At 39.2% G+C, this 20054-nt stretch overlaps 2 protein-coding genes across 2 annotated transcripts; one reads left to right on the forward strand and one right to left on the reverse strand.

Annotated features, from left to right (window-relative positions):
* Positions 1 to 3045: 3045 nt before the first annotated feature.
* Positions 3046 to 11729, forward strand: LOC123721033. Its single transcript, XM_045678060.1, has 3 exons — positions 3046 to 5998; positions 6269 to 6555; positions 11514 to 11729. Exons 1-3 carry the CDS (start codon positions 3046 to 3048, stop codon positions 11727 to 11729), a joined length of 3456 nt encoding a protein of 1151 aa, XP_045534016.1.
* Positions 11730 to 11936: 207 nt separating this feature from the next.
* LOC123721034 lies at positions 11937 to 12759 on the reverse strand. Its single transcript, XM_045678061.1, has 2 exons — positions 12246 to 12759; positions 11937 to 11995 (listed from the first exon to the last, which is right to left on the reverse strand). The coding sequence occupies exons 1-2, from the start codon at positions 12757 to 12759 to the stop codon at positions 11937 to 11939; spliced, it is 573 nt and encodes a 190-aa protein (XP_045534017.1).
* Positions 12760 to 20054: the final 7295 nt, after the last annotated feature.

Raw genomic sequence — 20054 nt, forward strand, 5'->3', positions numbered from 1 at the left:
CGCTGGAACCCCTTTACTTCTCTAATCCTAATGAACTTCCTTACCAAAAAAAAGTATCTATTTCTCTAATGATAGACAAAAACGACAGTAATTACGAGTATGCCGAATGTTTATGCCAAATGTTCTTTACCTGATCTGATGAATTCAATGAAAACGATTGTTCATATTTTATTCCGATGGCAAACATTTTTACTTTTTTATTGTAACAGACGTTAAATACGGCTATGGCTTCACAAAGGTTTTTAGAGAAAAAGATTTTCAAATAGTATAAATCCGTGCGAAAAAAAAACAATCTGCCAATATCGCTAGCAATAACAACAAAAAATCGTCGTGGGCTGAAAGATAAAAGATAGGGTCCCCTTCTCATCTTTTTCAAGCAGCGTTTCCAATTACACGTGAACACGTATAATAAAGAACGGGACCCGTCGCCCGCCACCCGTTGCCCGCTGTCCGTCGTCCGACGGCCGCTTGTTTCTTTCTACTCCACGCCGGGCGATTATTACGGCTAAATGACCGTCTTAAGGCGTAGGTGTTGACCCAAGTTACGGGAAAGTTGCTATTTCTGCGTGCAACTTTTTCTTTTATATGTATAACAACTTTTTCTTGTTTCGGTTTTGTTATGAACAACTAAATGTGCAAGTGCAAAATCAGCGATAGCTTCAATCCACGTCGATAGCGTCATGATAAAAGGCAAATAGCAGTCCGTTCGTAGCGGTGTGCAGTCCTTTAGTAACCCGTATATTCACTCGCTACTACTCTGTCAACAAACGGCCTCAATTGAAACAGAATTTAAGGCTTACTTTATAAAAAAAGTCTACACAACGATATAGAAAATATTTGTGTAAATGTTAGTAAACTTAAATCGTCCAAAGAAACGTGAACACTTACTTAAATGTCTCATTTTATTTTATTAAGAATTCATAAAGTGTGTTTAAAATTAGTATTTATATTGTTAAACATAACGATTCATCTTCAGGTATAAAGGAAATTCAATATTAATTGGTAATTTAACAAATCATATTGCAATAATAAAAAAAGAAAACATTCGGCCCGCTAGTCGCTTATGCTTGGAACAGAGTGTATCGCCGTGCAAGGGCTCAGGTCTCGTATTGCCATCGTTATGGGAACTCATCTCGCGATATAGAGAATTGATAACTGAGCCTTTTTATTTGAAGGATATAGTCGATATCGATAAGGGAAGTTAGACGACACTATCCCGTTGCCTGTTACTTCCAGTTTAGTTTTATTGCGATAAACTAACATTATTCCAATTCGCAAGAGCTCTGGGGTTAAGCACTTGACTGGTAATTTTCAAGTACGTGGTTCGAATCCCACCAAGGAACCAAGGTGTTTTTCAATTTCCAATTTACATAATGCATATCTATCCGACGTTCTTACGGTGAAGTAAAATATCTTGATGCAACCTGCACATATCTGCGAAAAATTCATAGATATGTGTGAAGTCATCCAACCCGCACAGAGCCAGGCCAGTCACACCTAGCGTAGGCTCCGTGACCCTCAGTGGAGACATAGTGAACTCATGATGATGATTCTAATATACCAAATCCTTAAAGTTATTAGTTTGATTTTTTTCAAGATGTCCATCAATGTTACAACAACCAAGGTAACATGTTTATTAAATATGATGATAAACTCAATACAGAGAGGCATACAATGCTTCAATTGAACAGACTTTTTAAAGAATTTAAAAGTATTAAACAACAAAAACAGTGTAATTACAAGCTTTTAGATTTTAATTCAAAAAACAAACTTTCGTTCGGGTTTAAGGCCAAATGCAAATGAAAAAATGTAGTTACATTAAAAAAAACGGTAACTTTAAAATTAAATGTTATAAAAGGTCAACACAAATTGCTGTCAATGAAAAATAAAGAAATAGTGACGACGGAACAAAGCTAATTCGTCATCCCTTACGTCCGGTGGCGTGTGACGGCCGGACGGTAGGGTCGCGCAAACCAACCCCCAGCGACCAGCCCCTTTCACATGGGTCAATTGTGGGACACCAATTGGATTTTTTGAACTATCAACTTTTCTATAGAAATAAAAAGTCGTTTGTTTAAATTGACTGCAGTCAAAAATAATTGACAATTTAAGTTGGGGTGAGCGTGCAAAAAATGATTATGAGTGTAATGGGCACGCGGATAGAAATACGAGACGAGTTTTAGTGGCCCGCCTCTGCATACAAGGACCCTATATCAAAATAATTTAGTAATAATATTAGAAAACACATTTTATATGTCACATATTGTTTAATGTAAAAATCTTCAAATCTGGTTAAATTAATTTAACTAGCAACATTGACTTAACAACCCGTTTTTATTAATAACAGTCAAATGAGGGTGGATAAAAAAAATATCAGATTTGACGTTAGTGATTAAGCAAAATTGTTCGCTCGCTGTTTATTTCAATAAAATTTTAAGTTAAAAGTGTAGTTATTAACATGTTTGGTCCTTCTAGAACCGGAATGTGAAAGTGTAATAAGTGTAAAAAACAATAGTGTAAAAGGCTAAGTGCTAATTACTGCGAGTTGGTAAGATTAGACTGTAAATATATACTTTGATTTCGTGCACCGGTGAAAACCTTTATGAACTATTTCACAAACTTGGACATTTAAACAGTGTGTAATTAATTTTGGACTAATGATACTTGGACTATAATAATATTTAGAAAGTGATTTGGACTAATACAATTACATTACATGAACATTTGTGATTAAAACTTTGGTTATTAAAAACTGCTTATTTATATAATCGCATATTCGCCAGATATATATAACTAGTTATTTAACTTTACGTAAATTGAGTATATACGGGAAAGTGGACATTGAACTTATTTTGTAGTGAATGCGCGTCATAAACGTAAACAATGGCTCAACTTTGTGAATCACAAAAAACGTTATCGGAACGTATTTCTAAGTTACAAAGTAATACTAAAAAGACGTCTAAATCAAGATACACACTTGGCTATCTACAAGCACGGTTAGAAACATTAGAAAGTTATTGGTCTAAGTATCAAACTCAATATGAGATGATTAAATCAACGGTTACGAAAACTGAACTGGATCAGTTACAATTTAATGCCGAAAGTCTATACGAGACAACTGAAGACATATATCTAGAATTTAAGGGATTATTAAAGGATTATTTATTGGAATTTTCGAAAGGTCAAGATCAATCACAATCAAATAATACTACGCAGAGTTTTTTAGCAACAAATGATGGCGAGACCACCCCGATTAGAACTAAATTACCTCCTTTATCGATTCCAAAGTTCGCCGGTAATTATAACGACTGGATAAGTTTTAAAGATTTGTTTAAGGCTCTCGTACATGACAACGTGCATCTAACAACGATTGAAAAACATCATTATTTAAAAACGAGTTTATCGGGAGAGGCTGAACAACTTCTAAAACATTTTGCACTCACGGAGGCTAATTACGATAAGGCTTGGAGCACACTTGAGAGTAGATATAATAACAAACGTATGATTGTCACTACAATAATTAGCCGCCTTTTAAATCAAAAGAAGATGAATACAGAATGTTTTAAAAGCTTAAAGGAAATTTTAGATACTACGAAGGAATGTTTGAATTCTCTTGATAATCTCGGCGTGGATACCTCCACATGGGATGCAATTGTTGTGCATTTAGTTGTATCCAAATTGGACTTAGAAACACACAAACAATGGGAACAGTCACTTGGGTCATCTCAAGACATACCCACATTTACCATTTTATCATTATTTTTAGAAAATCGTTTCCGTTCCATGGAGATGGTAAATGTTACCCACAAAAAAGACCAACCGCAGAAAAAGGACTTAGTTAAAAATTATACAAACCAGAAACCCACAAATATGAAGTCATTTGTCACAGAAGTAAGCAGCGAATGCACTTATTGCTCAAAAAACCATTTTATTTGCCATTGTAAAGAATTCGCCGCATTAGATCTTCCTCAACGTCAGGATTTTATTAAGAAGAATGGCATTTGTTTTAATTGCCTTGTAAAGGGTCACTCCGTTAATGCGTGTAGACAGAGCACCACCTGTAGAAAATGTAGTCGACGACATCACACTCTGTTGCACTTCACAAACCCTAACAAGACCACATCAGTGCCAGAAAACGATGCAGCAACACCCAGTACATCTGAAACAAGTCAAACCACATCAACCGTCGTTTATAAGACTGAGGTTGACAGCGACAGTGAGGAAGTAATATTGGCAACCGCACGAATTGCAGTTAAGTCGAGAAACGGCGACACGATAGTCTTGAGAGCACTGATTGATCCGTGCTCGCAATCAAACTTTGTTACTGAAGCGGCAGCTCAACTGCTTAATCTCGAGCGCACTTCAATCAGCGGGAAAATTACTGGCATCTCATCTATACCGCTGACAACCAAGTCACAAGTTACGTTGAACTTTCATGCTATAAGAAATCCATCACACATGATCACAGCTAAGGCGTACGTCCTTAGACGAATAAATTCAAGATTACCATCACAAGAGCTCCCATCAGATACCTGGCCTTCTTCTGAGATTTCAGATCTTGCGGATCCACACTTTCACAAGCCAGGATCTATCGATGTGCTTCTAGGTGCAGTTGTATATGCGCACATTATTCTTGACGGAATAATAAAACGTAATGAATCTCTGGTCGCTTTGAACTCAAGATTGGGATGGCTGGTAAGCGGCGAATTGGCGCAGTCCGGCCATCAGTCACACAAAGTAGTTGTTATGCACACACAAGTCGAAGTTGATCAGTTACTACGTCAGTTTTGGGAGATCAATGAAGATTCACCAAACGTGAAGCCTCTGTCAAGAGCTGAAATGCAGTGTGAAGAGCATTTTAAGAAAACTCACGCTCGAAACACTGACGGTCGATATGAGGTTCGCCTACCCTTCAAGGACGAAGATGCTCCAAATTTAGGCAACTCCAGACAACTTGCTTTGAAGCGCTTACATCAGATGGAGAATAAGTTTAAGCGAATACCCGAATTTCACGAAGAATACTGCAAGTTCATGAGGCAATATGAGTCACTCGGTCACATGGAGATAGTACCTGAAATAGAGAAGAAGAATAGAGCTTATTACTTACCACATCATGCTATTCTTCGTGCCTCGAGCCTCACTACAAAGTTGCGCGTAGTTTTTGACGGAAGCGCTAAACCTGTAGACGGAAACTCACTTAACGATGAGTTACTCATCGGCCCCCCGCTGCAACAAGATATACGAGCTTTAGTAACACGGTGGAGACAACATAAGTACTGCCTAGTAGCTGATATACAACAAATGTACCGACAGATACTTATCTCAAAGCAAGACACTGATTACCAGAGAATCTTGTGGCGCGAGTCATCGGAAGACCCGATCAGAGAGTATCGGTTACTTACCGTCACATATGGCAGTTCATGTGCTCCATATCTTGCTATCAGGACACTTCATCAACTTGCAGAGGACGAACGTGGAGAGTTTCCTGAAGCTGAACTTCTAAAAACTGATCTCTATATGGACGATTTGATGACGGGCTCATCTACAGAAGAAGACACTCAACGGCTTCAACGTCGCTTAACTGAACTGTTTAAACGTGGTGGTTTTCTTCTTCATAAGTGGTCGTCCAATAGTGAAACGGTTTTAGATGAGATTCCCGATTCGAAAAAAGCGTTAAAAGGTTCAGTGAATATTAAAATGGATGATTCGGTGAAAGCTCTGGGCATAGCCTGGAAACCACAAAGTGATATATTAGAACTGGTAGTTAACTTACCTCGTGACAACGACGTTGTTACAAAACGAAGTGTGCTATCTGCGATAGCTAAAACGTTTGACCCTCTGGGTTGGCTAGCACCTTGTGTGGTTGTTTTAAAAATATTTATGCAAAAGTTGTGGCTAGCCGGCCTGGACTGGGACTCCGAACTTCCTGAAGACCTGAAAACTGAATGGCAGAAGTACCTGACTAATTTTGAACACATGCAGGCCATTCAGCTTCCACGTTGGTTAGGGATTGCAAATAATGTAAAAATTGAATTGCATGGTTATTGTGACGCCTCTTGCGCCGCTTACGCTGCGGTTATTTACATCAGAGTCATCACGGACAATGAGATAAAAGTAAGTCTGGTCGCAGCCAAAACAAAGGTCGCTCCCGTTAAACAGATCTCATTGCCACGTCTTGAACTTTGTGGGGCAGTCCTGTTGTGTAAATTGATAATATATGTCAAATCCAGTCTAAATATTGATAATAATTGTGTATTTGCTTGGACAGATTCCACAATAGTTTTGGCTTGGTTGCGTAAAACTCCAAATACTTGGAAGCCATTTGTTGGTAATCGCACTACCGAAATCTTGAATGTTACGAATAGTAGTCAATGGCATCATATTAAGTCTGCGGATAACCCCGCGGACTGCGCCTCACGCGGTATCAATCCTGACGAGCTAATGCAGTCAAAACTATGGTGGGAAGGTCCAGCTTTTCTTCGCGAGTCTGTTGAGATTTGTTACCCTAATTTCAATATACCTGAAACCACAGTCGAAGCAAAACCGAGAGCAAAAGTCAGTTACTTATGCACCTCTGAACCCAATGCATGTACCATGTACCTTAATAGATACTCAAATCTACTAAGACTTATACGTGTGACAGCCTATTGCTTTCGATTTTTTCGACTATGTAAAGATAAGGTTCTCAAAAGGAACGATAACATAAAACTGACATATCTCACTACTGACGAAATAAAAAATGCATTAAAAACTTGCATTCGAATGTCACAGTCTGTTTACTTTGAAAGTGAAATAGGATTGTTATCACAAAGCAAACCTATCCCAAAAAATAGTAATCTTTTACCTTTGAATCCGATCCTAGACAATGAGAAAATTATTAGAGTCGGTGGACGACTTGTAAATGCTCAAATACCACCTGATATGAAGTCTCCTATAATCTTACATCACAAATGTAACTTAGCAAAGTTGATTGTAATTGATGCTCATTTAAGAACTCTACATGGCGGAAATTCGCTCACATTAAATGTTATTCACCAAAAATATTGGATTCTCCGCGCAAAAAACTTGGTAAAAAAGATTTTAAGATTATGTAAACCTTGTTTTACCCAAACTGCACGACCTATGACTCCGTTAATGGGTAATTTACCACAGTGCAGAGTCAAGCCGTCTCGCCCGTTTTTGACCAGCGGCGTAGACTTTTGTGGTCCATTTACTCTGAAACTGTACTCTGGTAGATGCACCAAAACTTGTAAAGCTTATATAGGTGTGTTTTTGTGTATGGTTACAAAGGCCATTCACCTTGAGCTGGTTAGTTCACTATCCAGTGCTGCGTTTTTAGCAGCTTTCAAACGTTTTACTTCCCGACGTGGGCATTGTAAAGACATCTGGAGTGATTGTGGGACTAATTTCATAGGCGCGTCCAAAGAATTAGACCTCGCGTTCAAAAACAGCAAATCAACTGTCGTTGACGAAATTGCCCAACTGTTAGCTAACGACAGCACAACATGGCATTTTATTCCTCCTGGTGCCCCTCACTTTGGAGGACTGTGGGAGGCAGGAGTTAAGTCCGTAAAAGGACATCTGAAACGCGTCGTAGGCGAATCCCGCTTAACATTCGAAGAGTTTTGCACTCTGATCACACAGGTCGAGGCTTGTGTTAACTCTCGGCCTCTTACGTTGATTAGTTCTGCCGTTGATGAACTCCCGTTGACTCCTGGTCATTTTTTGATTGGCGAAGCTCCTGTTACTATCCCTGAAGAAAGTTTCGTGGATGCTCGACCTGACTATTTAGACCGATGGCAAAAGGTGCAACGTATGGTACAAAGTCTGTGGCGACGTTGGCAATCTGAGTATCTTACTATGTTGCAACATCGATACAAATGGTCCCAGAATCACCCCGACATAAATGTTGGTACGGTTGTCCTAGTGAAAGATGATCGTTTACCTCCAGGTAAATGGCTTTTGGGACGAATTGTGGCGAAGCACCCGGGAGCAGACGGTGTAACGCGTGTAGTCTCCTTACAATTTAAGGATCGTGTGTTTAAGAGACCAGTTACCAAACTGTGCCCTCTGCCTCTAGCTGCTTCAGAGCCTTAGTTAAGTTATAGTTCATAGTCTTGTTTTGTAAATTCTCATTCTATTTAAGTTGTTTGTATCTCCCACGGTTAAAGGACCCATATAGTCCTTGGGCCGCGGCATGTTTAATGTAAAAATCTTCAAATCTGGTTAAATTAATTTAACTAGCAACATTGACTTAACAACCCGTTTTTATTAATAACAGTCAAATGAGGGTGGATAAAAAAAAATATCAGATTTGACGTTAGTGATTAAGCAAAATTGTTCGCTCGCTGTTTATTTCAATAAAATTTTAAGTTAAAAGTGTAGTTATTAACACATATTTACTTGGCTTATCATAACTTCTAGAAACTTCCAAGGTTATAAGCTGTGAGATAGTTATAAAAGCTACGAACATAAAAAAGTCAAAACTAGGTTTTTACGTACATAAAAAATTGCCTCTCTTTCTTTTTAGTCGTGGATCTTTGTTGATAAAGTAAGTAAACAGTATTATATCCTTTGGAAATAATAAATCCATTCGTTCGCTTACTTAAGGCGTATCAGAGGCGAGTCCGATTTCCACACCAGTTAACGTAAGCGAAATGCAGATGTGAAGTCGAGGTTCGACGCCGGAGCACGCGGGGGAAGGGGGCGAGAGACATTGCGCAAGTGCCGTAAAACTCGGTGACTCCAGGGTCCGCGTCTCAGACACTCGAAGATCGGATTTGAATGTTGAAGTAGCTACTGAATTAACATAATCCCGTATTTGCCGCCTAAAGTTCGCGTTGAATTATTTGCGATGCGCGCCTGCGATCCCCTATCTCTAGACAAACTTAAAGAATTACCTTTATTATGATACGTTTGTAACTTTACCATTTACAGAAACTTCGACACCCTCTTCTTGAATTTAAAAAAAGGCTTTGCCAAAGTACATTAAACCTATTTAAAATTAAACTGTAGGTAGACGGTAAGCTGCGTGGAAATTTCTCATAGGTAACATTTGTCCTGCAATATTAAAAATCAAAACAAACGGAAAAATTCGCAAATATATTAATCCCAATCCAAAGAAAAATAAACAACCCTTTCATAAACTTAATTCGGAACAAATGAGAGCTTTTGCTAGTTTCACTAAGTGGTAGAACAAACAGACGTAACAAACAACACTTTTTATAACAATAAATGTAGGAGTGGCGATTGCTCGATATTCTTGGTGAGCGCTGGCAATTGGCAAATTAAAACGTTATTAATTTCGCCGGCGCCGGTCGGCCGCTCTTTGAATTCATAAACGCTACGGCCGGCTGAGGAAAAACTTACAGAAATATCTCCGCACAAATAAAACACGATTTTTTATTTCAAAAATAATTTATTTGAAAATTCAACATAAGACGTTCTTTAAAATGTAATAAATATTCAACACTAACAAGAGACACCTCTGTTCCGGTGGTAGTTTTAGTTCAAAACTTATTTCCGAATAATTTGATCTGCTGATTAAAGGCGATACAATATGTCGTAACAATAACTTGATCTATAACATTGTAAGTATACATAATCATATATTGAAATAATGAAGCACAGCAAACTATATAGTTAAATTGTAAATTCATAGACAAACTAGCATGTCTGTAGTTCGTCACGAGGCCTGCGGGCGTATGTAAATACGTATTATGTAAGTGTGGCGGCGGCGGCGGCAGGATTGTGTCGGCAACTTCGCTGATTACACGCGCCCCGGTCTTGCTTCGCCTCGCCTCCTACAATCACTATTAACACTACCACCGGCCCCCGGATCTGCTTCACGAGCGCTTCGAGCGACCCCTGCCTTGACATTTCTGTAAATTTAAATAATAACATGCGTGCAAGATGTATTGTGTGAGTAAGTTTTAATCGTCTTTCATACGCAATATTTCTAAGCAAATATTGAACTGAAATTCTGTGTTAAGTTTTACATTACCACCACATTTTACTATAGAAAAGACAGTCGATTAATAAACAACTAAGTTATTCCTCTGAACCCACCAAGATTCACGTATTATGTAGTATGCATTTAAGACATAATTTCTCTTCTTTGTTTTACATCATACCAGCCTATTACGTCTTCTTCAACCACAATCTTTAACAACATACAACTTTACATTTAAATCTTTTCAAGAATTACGTAGTCTATAAGTTCAAGTTGTATGAAAATCGTATAAATATTTGTGCCGTACACGACGGGTTCGGGTCCCGCGGCACAACCTGCCTTAGACTACGTATCGCAATGGTTGGCGTAATATTGTAAATATATGAACTGGCACTCACCTACTCGATGCCCCGTTCACCGCCTGCAGGTGCCTGGTCACTCTGTCGGTGTCAGTCGAGTCGAATAAGTCACAGTCATACAGTCTAAAGGCGCCAGCAATGCTGCACTCCTGATGCACCCGATGCACCGCTTCCCGTATGCGCCCTATAGACGCGTCCTTTACCGAACCGAACGCGGAACCGTGGTACTTAGCGACCCTGTACGCTAATTAATAGACACGTCCGATGTGCTATCTAACTGCCGACCACTTTTTATGCTGACTCGATGCGTTCTCTGTCGACTCACTCCTTCCCCGCACAAGCCCCCCCGCAGGCCCCGCGCCCGTCCGTAGCGGAGAGGGATTTCCAACTACCCGCTTGTGCGGGAGAATAAAAATGAGTCGACCTACCAACATAAAACCCGTATTGGTCAACCGCGAAATTCAAAACTAGCGAACTACAGTGCAACTGTACCGAACAGTCCCCCGCCCCAGCCAGACGATATCTGGCTGCGTCTAAAAACGTAATTCGAAACCCAAAATCAAACGAGCTGGGGGAGAGTTGCCACTGCTCGCTTTACCACCAAGTGGCCTAATAAAATCTATGTAACCATCCAATTCGCTTTACCTGTTCCGCGAATAAATCCGTAATCCGTACCCGGTCGATCCGCGACCGTAAATGTTCCACCGACCGTATTTAAACAATGCATCCCTATGAATCCGAGTCCAAAACCGCGCGCGTGGTTACCTATTTACTCCGAAGAGAACCGACGCGAACCTGAGCGGTGGACAGTGAAACCGTACTAAGCGATGAGATGCATTGCGATGGAAAAGTGGAACGACTTATCGTTCCTGCGAAGATTTATTTATATGTGGTGTGGAGGAAGGGCGATTCTGATCACTTATCACCTGATGATCCGATCGATGCTGCCGGCGACGCTCCAACCGAGGCCAGTCCATAAAGTGAAGTGGCCAGCGAACTCCGGCCGTACAAGGCTCCTCTGCCGCAGCTTGAGGGGCGCTGCAGGAGTCACGCGCCCCCCCCGCCTGTGCTCGCTGGTGAACCCTGAACACATTGCCTTCCGTGGTTTGCACTAAGCCGTGGTGGAGACCTAACATCACGGCGACCTGATGTCCGCTGCATAGCTCCAGACCAATGTTTATCCGTATTTTTATTATGAACAGGGGAAGTTACAAGTCCCCGAGTGGTTGGCGAGTGCGAGCCGTTGCGGTTTCCGCACAGCAGGATATGATGCCTACCTCCACACTGACCGCACGCACGAGTTGACTGGCAGTGCGAGACAAGGTGGTTCCCCAAGCAGCAATAACACCAAAACCGTTGGCGAGCAATACCGCGTCGAGCTGGCCAACGTAGCTCCCGGAACTTGGGGCAACCCGTAACACCGTGTCCTGTATCCCGACAATAACTGCAGTGAATATCCTGTGCCTGCCGTACAGCTGCGTTAAACATCCGTGGCCTATTACGCGCCCAAACCGGTGGACGGTGTTCGTTACCCGCGGGCCTCGCTCTAGGAGCAACTACGGGAGGCCCCGAAGGGGGAGGGGGGACATTCTCCGATCGACGACACTCATCCTCCAGGAATAAAATTAGGTTGTCAAAGCTGGGAAGATGAGTGGCGGAGTCCCCGCCGTATTGCAGTTCAAATCTATGTTGTAAATCGTAAGGTAATTTGGAAAGAATTATGTGTAATAATAAAAACGACCACGTGGACACAGGTAAATCCAAACCCTTGAGACCGTTGACCGCTATTAACAAAGGATTTAGAAGTCGCGTGCGCAACGACTGCGTAACCGAAATCCTAGGTAGGCCTAGAATAGCAGCAACGTGACTATCCGCTAATCGCCGAACATTCTGATACCTACGATTGAGTAAGTCCCGGGCGATATCATAATTACCGTCAACAAGACCTAAATGTTGGACAAGACCCTTGGCCTCTCCCGTTAACGACGCCAACAAATAGGCAAGCTTCTGAGCAGGGGTCAAATCCCTACGACTGTGAACAATGCTTTCAAATAAATTGTTAAAAGCAACCCACTGTTCCAAGTCACCGTTAAATTGTGGCAAATCGAGCAGCGGCAATCTACTCATGAGCGCTGATGACGCCTCCGACTCCGCAGTAACGCGCGCGTCAGCAGCGCTTGACCCCTTAGGGCAACCAACAGCCTGAATAATTTGATCAGCCAGGTCGTCGGCCTGATCAATGTCAGCATTAATCTTCGCCATGGCATCCGCTTCTAAACCTAACTCTAGAATGCCACGGTACGCCGCATATAGATCCGCCATTTGATCGTCTAGAACCTGATATCTAGCCATAAGGGCTTGCTCACGGTCCGGCCTAGAAATATTCAAAACCGCTGAACCGAGCCATCTCAGCACACCTGTTATCCTAGCGGTATATTTGCCAGCCATGATTAATAAAATAAAAATAAAAAAAAAGGACGGTAGAAAATTATCGACGCTTCCAGAAACCGCTTACTACAAATGGTCGATAAAGGAAAAAAAAACCTAAATGGTGGGTAGATAATTCTCCCCTTAAAACTAAATGTATGAAACCCGTTATAAAGGATTACCTAATAAAAAAAAATAAAAAAAAACCAACCGTAATGAAAACTGACCAACTTAAATTATCGACGGTAACATAAAAACTACCAAACACAAAAAAAAATACTAAATTAAATTATTAACCGTAACATAAAAAAAAAAACAAATTAAAAAATCACCAAATTATATTATGCACCGTAACATAAACTACAAAAAAACCGTTACGTAAAAAAGCCCTAGAAAACACCGTGAAATTACTCAATTAAATATAAAACTATTATGAAAGAACCCTAAATGAAATAATCTAAACTATACGAAATCAATAAACGGAACCCTAATGGCCGATTAATATTACGTAGCAATCGTACAATAAAAAATGTAACGTAAACGACCCGATTAAAAACCGAATATTGTACGACGTAATATGTTATAATATTCTGTATTCCGTTGTATTCCGTTATATTCCGTTATATTCCGCGCGAGAAGGAAGTTACAATATTTCGCCAAGCAATGTAAATACGTACCCGAAAAACACGTAACCCGAATATAACCACGCGGTTATAACCTACGTGTTAACCTAACCACGCTCTGCTACCATCGAAATGTGCCGTACACGACGGGTTCGGGTCCCGCGGCACAACCTGCCTTAGACTACGTATCGCAATGGTTGGCGTAATATTGTAAATATATGAACTGGCACTCACCTACTCGATGCCCCGTTCACCGCCTGCAGGTGCCTGGTCACTCTGTCGGTGTCAGTCGAGTCAAAAAGGTCACAGTCATACAGTCTAAAGGCGCCAGCAATGCTGCACTCCTGATGCACCCGATGCACCGCTTCCCGTAAGCGCCCTATAGACGCGTCCTTTATCGAACCGAACGCGGAACCGTTAACTTAGCGACCCTGTACGCTAAATAATAGACACGTCCGATGAGCTATCCAACTGCCGACCACTTTTTATGCTGACTCGATGCGCTCTCTGTCGACTCACTCCTTCCCCGCACAAGCCCCCCCGCAGGCCCCGCGCCCGTCCGTAGCGGAGAGGGATTTCCAACTACCCGCTTGTGCGGGAGAATAAAAATGAGTCGACCTACCAACATAAAACCCGTATTGGTCAACCGCGAAATTCAAAACTAGCGAACTACAGTGCAACTGTACCGAACAATATTATTTAAATTTACAAAACAATAAAGATGCAGCTTTGATATTATGTAGTATATAACTGGTACTCGTAAGTCTATATGCAAAAGAAATCGGCTTTGGTAACGAGGCTGTTAGCAAGAATCCGTCCCTGCGTAAGTCCGGGCCGCCGCGGCTGTGAGCAATTTGCCTCGCTGACCGGCTCGGTTCGTTGGCTTGCCTGTTTGAATACACCAGCCCGCGACCGACCTCCTTATATTTCATACAATTCGATTTGTCACCCTCGACTGCCTCCAAGATAAGTTGCTATTGACTTCTATTGTGACGCATTTGTCTTTTATCCCGACATTTAGTTTTTTTTATGATGTATTTGAACAATTTAAACGTAGGCTAAGAAAACTTTTCTTACTTAAAATATTAGTGAAAAATCGTTGGACAATTTTTATTCAACGGAGGCACCTTGATAGATAATATTTTCCTTCAGTTTACACAATATTGTCACAAACCCCTTTCAAAATAAACGTTGCTCCACAAAAGGAACGTTTAATATTTATTTTTGCAATGCAGCACCACAAAAATCCGCAGTATTTCAATAAAAATCGAAAGCCAGAGCCAAAAAGTCGCTCTGTCGGGTCCGACAACAAACAAAGGGGCGGGCCGGCAAAAAGTTTGACATCTCGTTAGGCACGCTGGAGCGGCGCAGCGAGGGGATGGCGGCGGAGGGAGGGATAAGCTAATTGGCTACCTGGGGGACGATTCTCACCGATCGCAGCTTGTTACCCACTCGATGTCCTGGTCTAAGGGTTGTGCACCCAAGAGTCAGTTTAACACAAATCACTTATCTTGATCTATATGCAAATATCTTACACGAAGTACAGTGTGCAGTATAGATTAAAGGTCTGAAATACTTAGACATTTTTTGCACCAAAATAATTTGTACCTTTATTGACATTTGACCACCTAATAATTAAGCAAATTTTACGTTATGTAAGACAATTCTTAAAAATTAGCTACTACTCTTGTTATAAATTAGATTTATTTAAAATGTTTCATAAAAATTCACTTCGCAATTTCCTAAATCAGAACAACAAATATATTAGAGCATTTCCGCGAGCCGCTCTGCAGCGTTAGGACGAACCAAAATAGTAAAAAGAAACGTCGCTTCATACGGAGATGAGATCCCGAAGCATTCTCTTGTGCATGATGGTCCTTCGAGCGGATAACACGAGATTAAACGAAAAACGAAACCCGAGTTTTAACATCGCACGGTAATGTTCATCTCTGGCACAATTCTACAATTTCAATCTAAAAATTGGACTAAAGAATTTTTCCCGTAAAGCATTAAATCGTAAAATATAAAACAAATCATTTCCTTCTTCTATAAAAAAACTTATCCGTGTATAGGGACGTAAATGGTATTAATTTAACAAGAATAGCGCACCCTCATACTTGAAATGCAAAACATGTGGAAAAAAAACAACAAACAGTTGGCAAAGAAACTCACGGCCACAGTAATTGGCCTGAAACCTTATCAAAGTTGTGTCAAAGTTAGGCTGTTAGGAATCACCACGGCGGCGGGCAGGCCACTCATGGAATTAAATTACATCGACCCGCCGCCGGCTTACCTCCAAACTCCTCTCGTTTTTAAAAGCCATGAATAGGCGTCATAGAACATAATAAAAATTGCGAAGGAAACATTTGGGGAAAAGTCATTTTTTACCAAAACAGAAAAGCCTCTGAGAGAACGTGTATTATGACTTTATTGATATTCTGTTAAATTAAGTCCGCAAATTTTATCTTCGAAATAGTTAATAGCAGCTAAACAGCATCTGCAAATATTGTGAAAACAATAAAGCGACATTTCCTTGTGGCTTTATGTTCTGACTGAGGCATACTAAAGAAGGATGACTACGAATTTAGGTTAAGTATTAAGGTAAGAAACATTCCTAATGTCTCGTATCTCATCTGACTTGATCTTTGACAAATAAATACATATCGCGATATTGCTGAAGAAGGCAAAGTTTTCCATTTTTGCGTGCAGAACGGCGTACGGCAGCATGCGGCGGTGGGTGCAAACTTATCCATTTATTTTTTGCAAGAAAACAAATTTGCATGTAACCTCAAGTGGTTTTTTCAACTGTGACAAGGCAAGGGGTCTGTCGAGTCGCGAGCTTAGTGTCAGATTGTTAACACGAAGGCGTGACTTGCTTATTTGAAAGCGACTAAGAAAACACCTTTAAAATACTTGACTTTGAAATTGAGAAAGTGAAAAGAAAGTGAGTTACAGTTAATGGCAGTGGTTTCGGTGAAGGCAAGATAATTTTCAAGTACTCAGTAAAGTTAAATTATTATCCCCCTATATGTATATATAATGAAATATGTTAATTTATAAATCAAACTAAAACAATTTTAATAAATCAAAACTATTGCAAAAAAAAGTCAAATAAAAATTTCGAACATTGTCAGTCAACAAAAAATATGAATGGTATAGAACAGACGTCCCAAATACCAATAGAAAGTGTTCCATTGTTATGAAATAGAAGTTGCAACCGCCGACGATTGAGTGCCTCAGTTGACACCAATTATCAACTTACAGTCCGATTCTGTCCCTAATGGAAATTTAAATACTCACTTCCGTGCCATAGCGGCGTATAGGGTGGCCACGTCACATATTTGAGAAATGCAGACTAATTATGGTACATATGTAATTTAAAACATTTAATTTTTCGCTAATTTATTTTATCAACTATGCTTTAACAACTAATATCACATTTTATTATCTAGGTTTTAAACAATAATCTACATTTATAAACGCAAATCAATGCCGAAATGTATAACTACGAAGAAAAACAATTTCACCGCGTAAACAACCTCAACCACAGCAAAAAATGAAAAATTTATTTTTTTATGGACTAGGAAATTCTACAATACTATGTCCAAGTTATTTTTATAAACATTAAATGTCTTTAGACTTAACAGGACTATCCTACTAAAAGCATGTGCCGTGGCTAACCACTCGACTTTGAAAGCACTAATTGTATCACCTTTTTTTAGTTTTTTGTTCACTTAATGTGTCAAATTGGTCATTGTGAGGGCCATTCATGTGCGCTCGTTTGATTCCCTTTCCGCTTTTTTCAACTCGGAAAGGTGAGCGGAAAATTCATCGATGCGTTTAACAAAAAAAATCTAGTGTAAAGCTCCTGCTCAATTTGGAAGTTAAGTTTTTTGACAGATGTGTTTTTTTCTGATTGTTTGCGAATTTTTTATTTAAAAATCAATCAGGTAACTTATATGCTGAACTGAATGTGGGTTGTACACTTTCCTTTACGTGCATGACATAGAGATGATTAGTTTTATAAAACATCAAGGAAAATATCACCAAATATTACTGAATTAAATTTTAGATGTTTTTTTTAAACAATAATGCTATCAAATAATACAAAATCAATAATTTCGGCAACATGTATGTCACACAACACCCCCTATTGTCTCACAAATCTCACCCTTGCCAAAGTCATCGATAAGCAAGGCACATCTAATAAACATTTTGTTATTCCACACTGAGTACAGATTCTATTTGAGATATACGACTAATCCTATATTAGTTTTAACGAAGCTGTCAATCACGGCGTAGATTTCGATACAATTGATTTCAGATAAATTACTTTCTATAAATATATACCAATATTATTCTATCTATCTATCCATCTATTAAGCCTCGTAACGCCCACTGCTGGGCATAGGCCTCCCCCAAAGATCGCCACTATTATAGGCCTATATTCCTCTATAAAATATTAATTACAGTGCCATTTATTAGGCTTAACGTTTAACCATACGTATCAAAAAGCATTTACAAATATTTTTCTACCGCGAAATCAACGCTAAGAGAATCCTCTGAAGACTATTTAAAAATATGCGGCAGTTAAAATGTATGAGAATAGAGAAATATATAAATTCCAAAAATATATTTGACAAAGATAAGATTAAACAGCAGAGAGGCAAGGCAAATACAGACGCGTCTGAGCTTTGCGGTGCTCTAATGCAATTTGTGTCAAGACAGAATCCACTCTAATTGCACCCAACTAAATTGCAAATATACATATCACATTTGCACCTCGCATAAAGAATTGACTGGTGAAAATATAGTCCGTAGAAGACTATCTATAGTAAGGAAAAAACTTGAGAGGTGTCAAGGGACACCCGGATGGAACGAAGTTCCTTTCTATTAATTATTGAAAGAACCAATATTTATTCTATGAATAAAAAACTTAAGTCTTCACAAGAAGTACATTTTATTTCTATGAATTTTCGTTATATATCGTCACGTCGTTTCTATGGTGAAGTAGCGCTCATTCGTCGTTAACATACTTACTATAGCAAAAAGTGTCGTGACAACTTTTCGTAAGAATTTTTTCCGTCTAGCCCCCTTTCACAACGCGCGATAAGGAACTTCGTTCCAATAAAAGGTTCTACTTACTTAAAAATAACATCTGTTTAAATCAAATCTTTTAGGTTTGATTCCGCTTATGGAACTTGCTGTGGGTTTCCTTGTTACAATATTTGGATATAAACATACGGACAACAAGTATCAAGGCAGTGAAAGTTCAAGTTCACATGACAGATTTTTATTTCAACAGTGCACAACATCTGTTGTAAGAATTGGTCGGCTTGGCCGGAGCAATACCAAGACCACACAGATAGGCGTCAAGTAGAAGCAATTCCGCCTCTCGTCTGATGAGTGTGGTGCCGGAGGCTTAATTTTAGTACTTCCCACCGTTTCCTAACAGGGGTAATGGGAAGTGGATTTGATAGAAGTGGGGACGCTTGCTCGTTTGCCAAATAATAATATAAAAATAAGACATATCACTATAGTGATTAATACCAATGTATCTATCATCTACGAAGAAAACAATTTAAATAAAAATTTTAAAAAAATATACCTTGTTTACTAACTCTCTACTTAACATTCTAAACCTAGATTAGATTTCATTATCAAATACCGAAATCAATTTAAATTCAATTAAGTCGCACAATAAGTTCACAATGTTAAACAGTGAATGTTCACATAATTCTTTTATATTTAGACGTCAGAATCCGGAGGGCTCAACTTATAGTGGTCGCCAGATTTTGGAACACAATGGGAAGGGTCCTTAGGCTCCCTCGGGACAGCCCTTTTAATATTGCTAATGAAATTCGTGACCTTATATCTACCGACTGAGTTGGTCTTATTTTAAACCCTTTTTGCCTTTTTAAAGATTTAATACTGTTGCTTTATATTAACTAATATTATAATCATTTAAAACCAATAATCATTTACATACGTAAATGCCTTAATTTATGAATTTCGTTTTATACTTATCGTACTTTTACAGTTTATTTTGATACTTTTTTTTGGAAAAAAATAAAAACATAACCTTATTTTTTCATAAATAAACATCGTATTTCATTTAACTTGATATACGAGTACTATTCCGAAAATTGGCTAAACGGAACCCTAAGTGTTACTTAATCTTTTCTTAAGAACATCACCATCAACGTTATCTCCACATCACCTTATCCTAATCACGTAGGTTCGCCGCTAGGTTTTCTGCTCCATATCTTCCATTATCTCCGTCATCACTCCTAATAATGTCACCTTTCATGTAAACCATCCAACTCTTCCTAGGCCTACCTCTACCGATGTACCCCTTCAAATTCATAACTAAAATTCTCCTTGTCACAATGGTTTCTTCCCTCCTCATAACGTGCCCATACCTTGCCGATCTTTTACTTATTAATAATCTGTAATTAAATTAAAATTAAAGTATGTATTTTCCAAATGGTTTTGAGCTGACCCTATAAAAATGTGTTCATAATCTTTTGTAGATTATCCCACAAAAATCAAATTAAATGCGTTATCAAGAATTGCTAAAAGCTAAGAAAATAAAACATAGAATAATATAGATATTTTGAATAAACTAAATTATATATTTAACAACATGATTGTAACCTTTCAAGTGGTAAATTAAGAGGAAGCTCAAGTTAG

The sequence above is a fragment of the Papilio machaon genome, chromosome 5, assembly GCF_912999745.1.
Source record: "Papilio machaon chromosome 5, ilPapMach1.1, whole genome shotgun sequence".
In the NCBI taxonomy this organism is placed as follows: Eukaryota; Metazoa; Arthropoda; class Insecta; order Lepidoptera; family Papilionidae; genus Papilio; species Papilio machaon.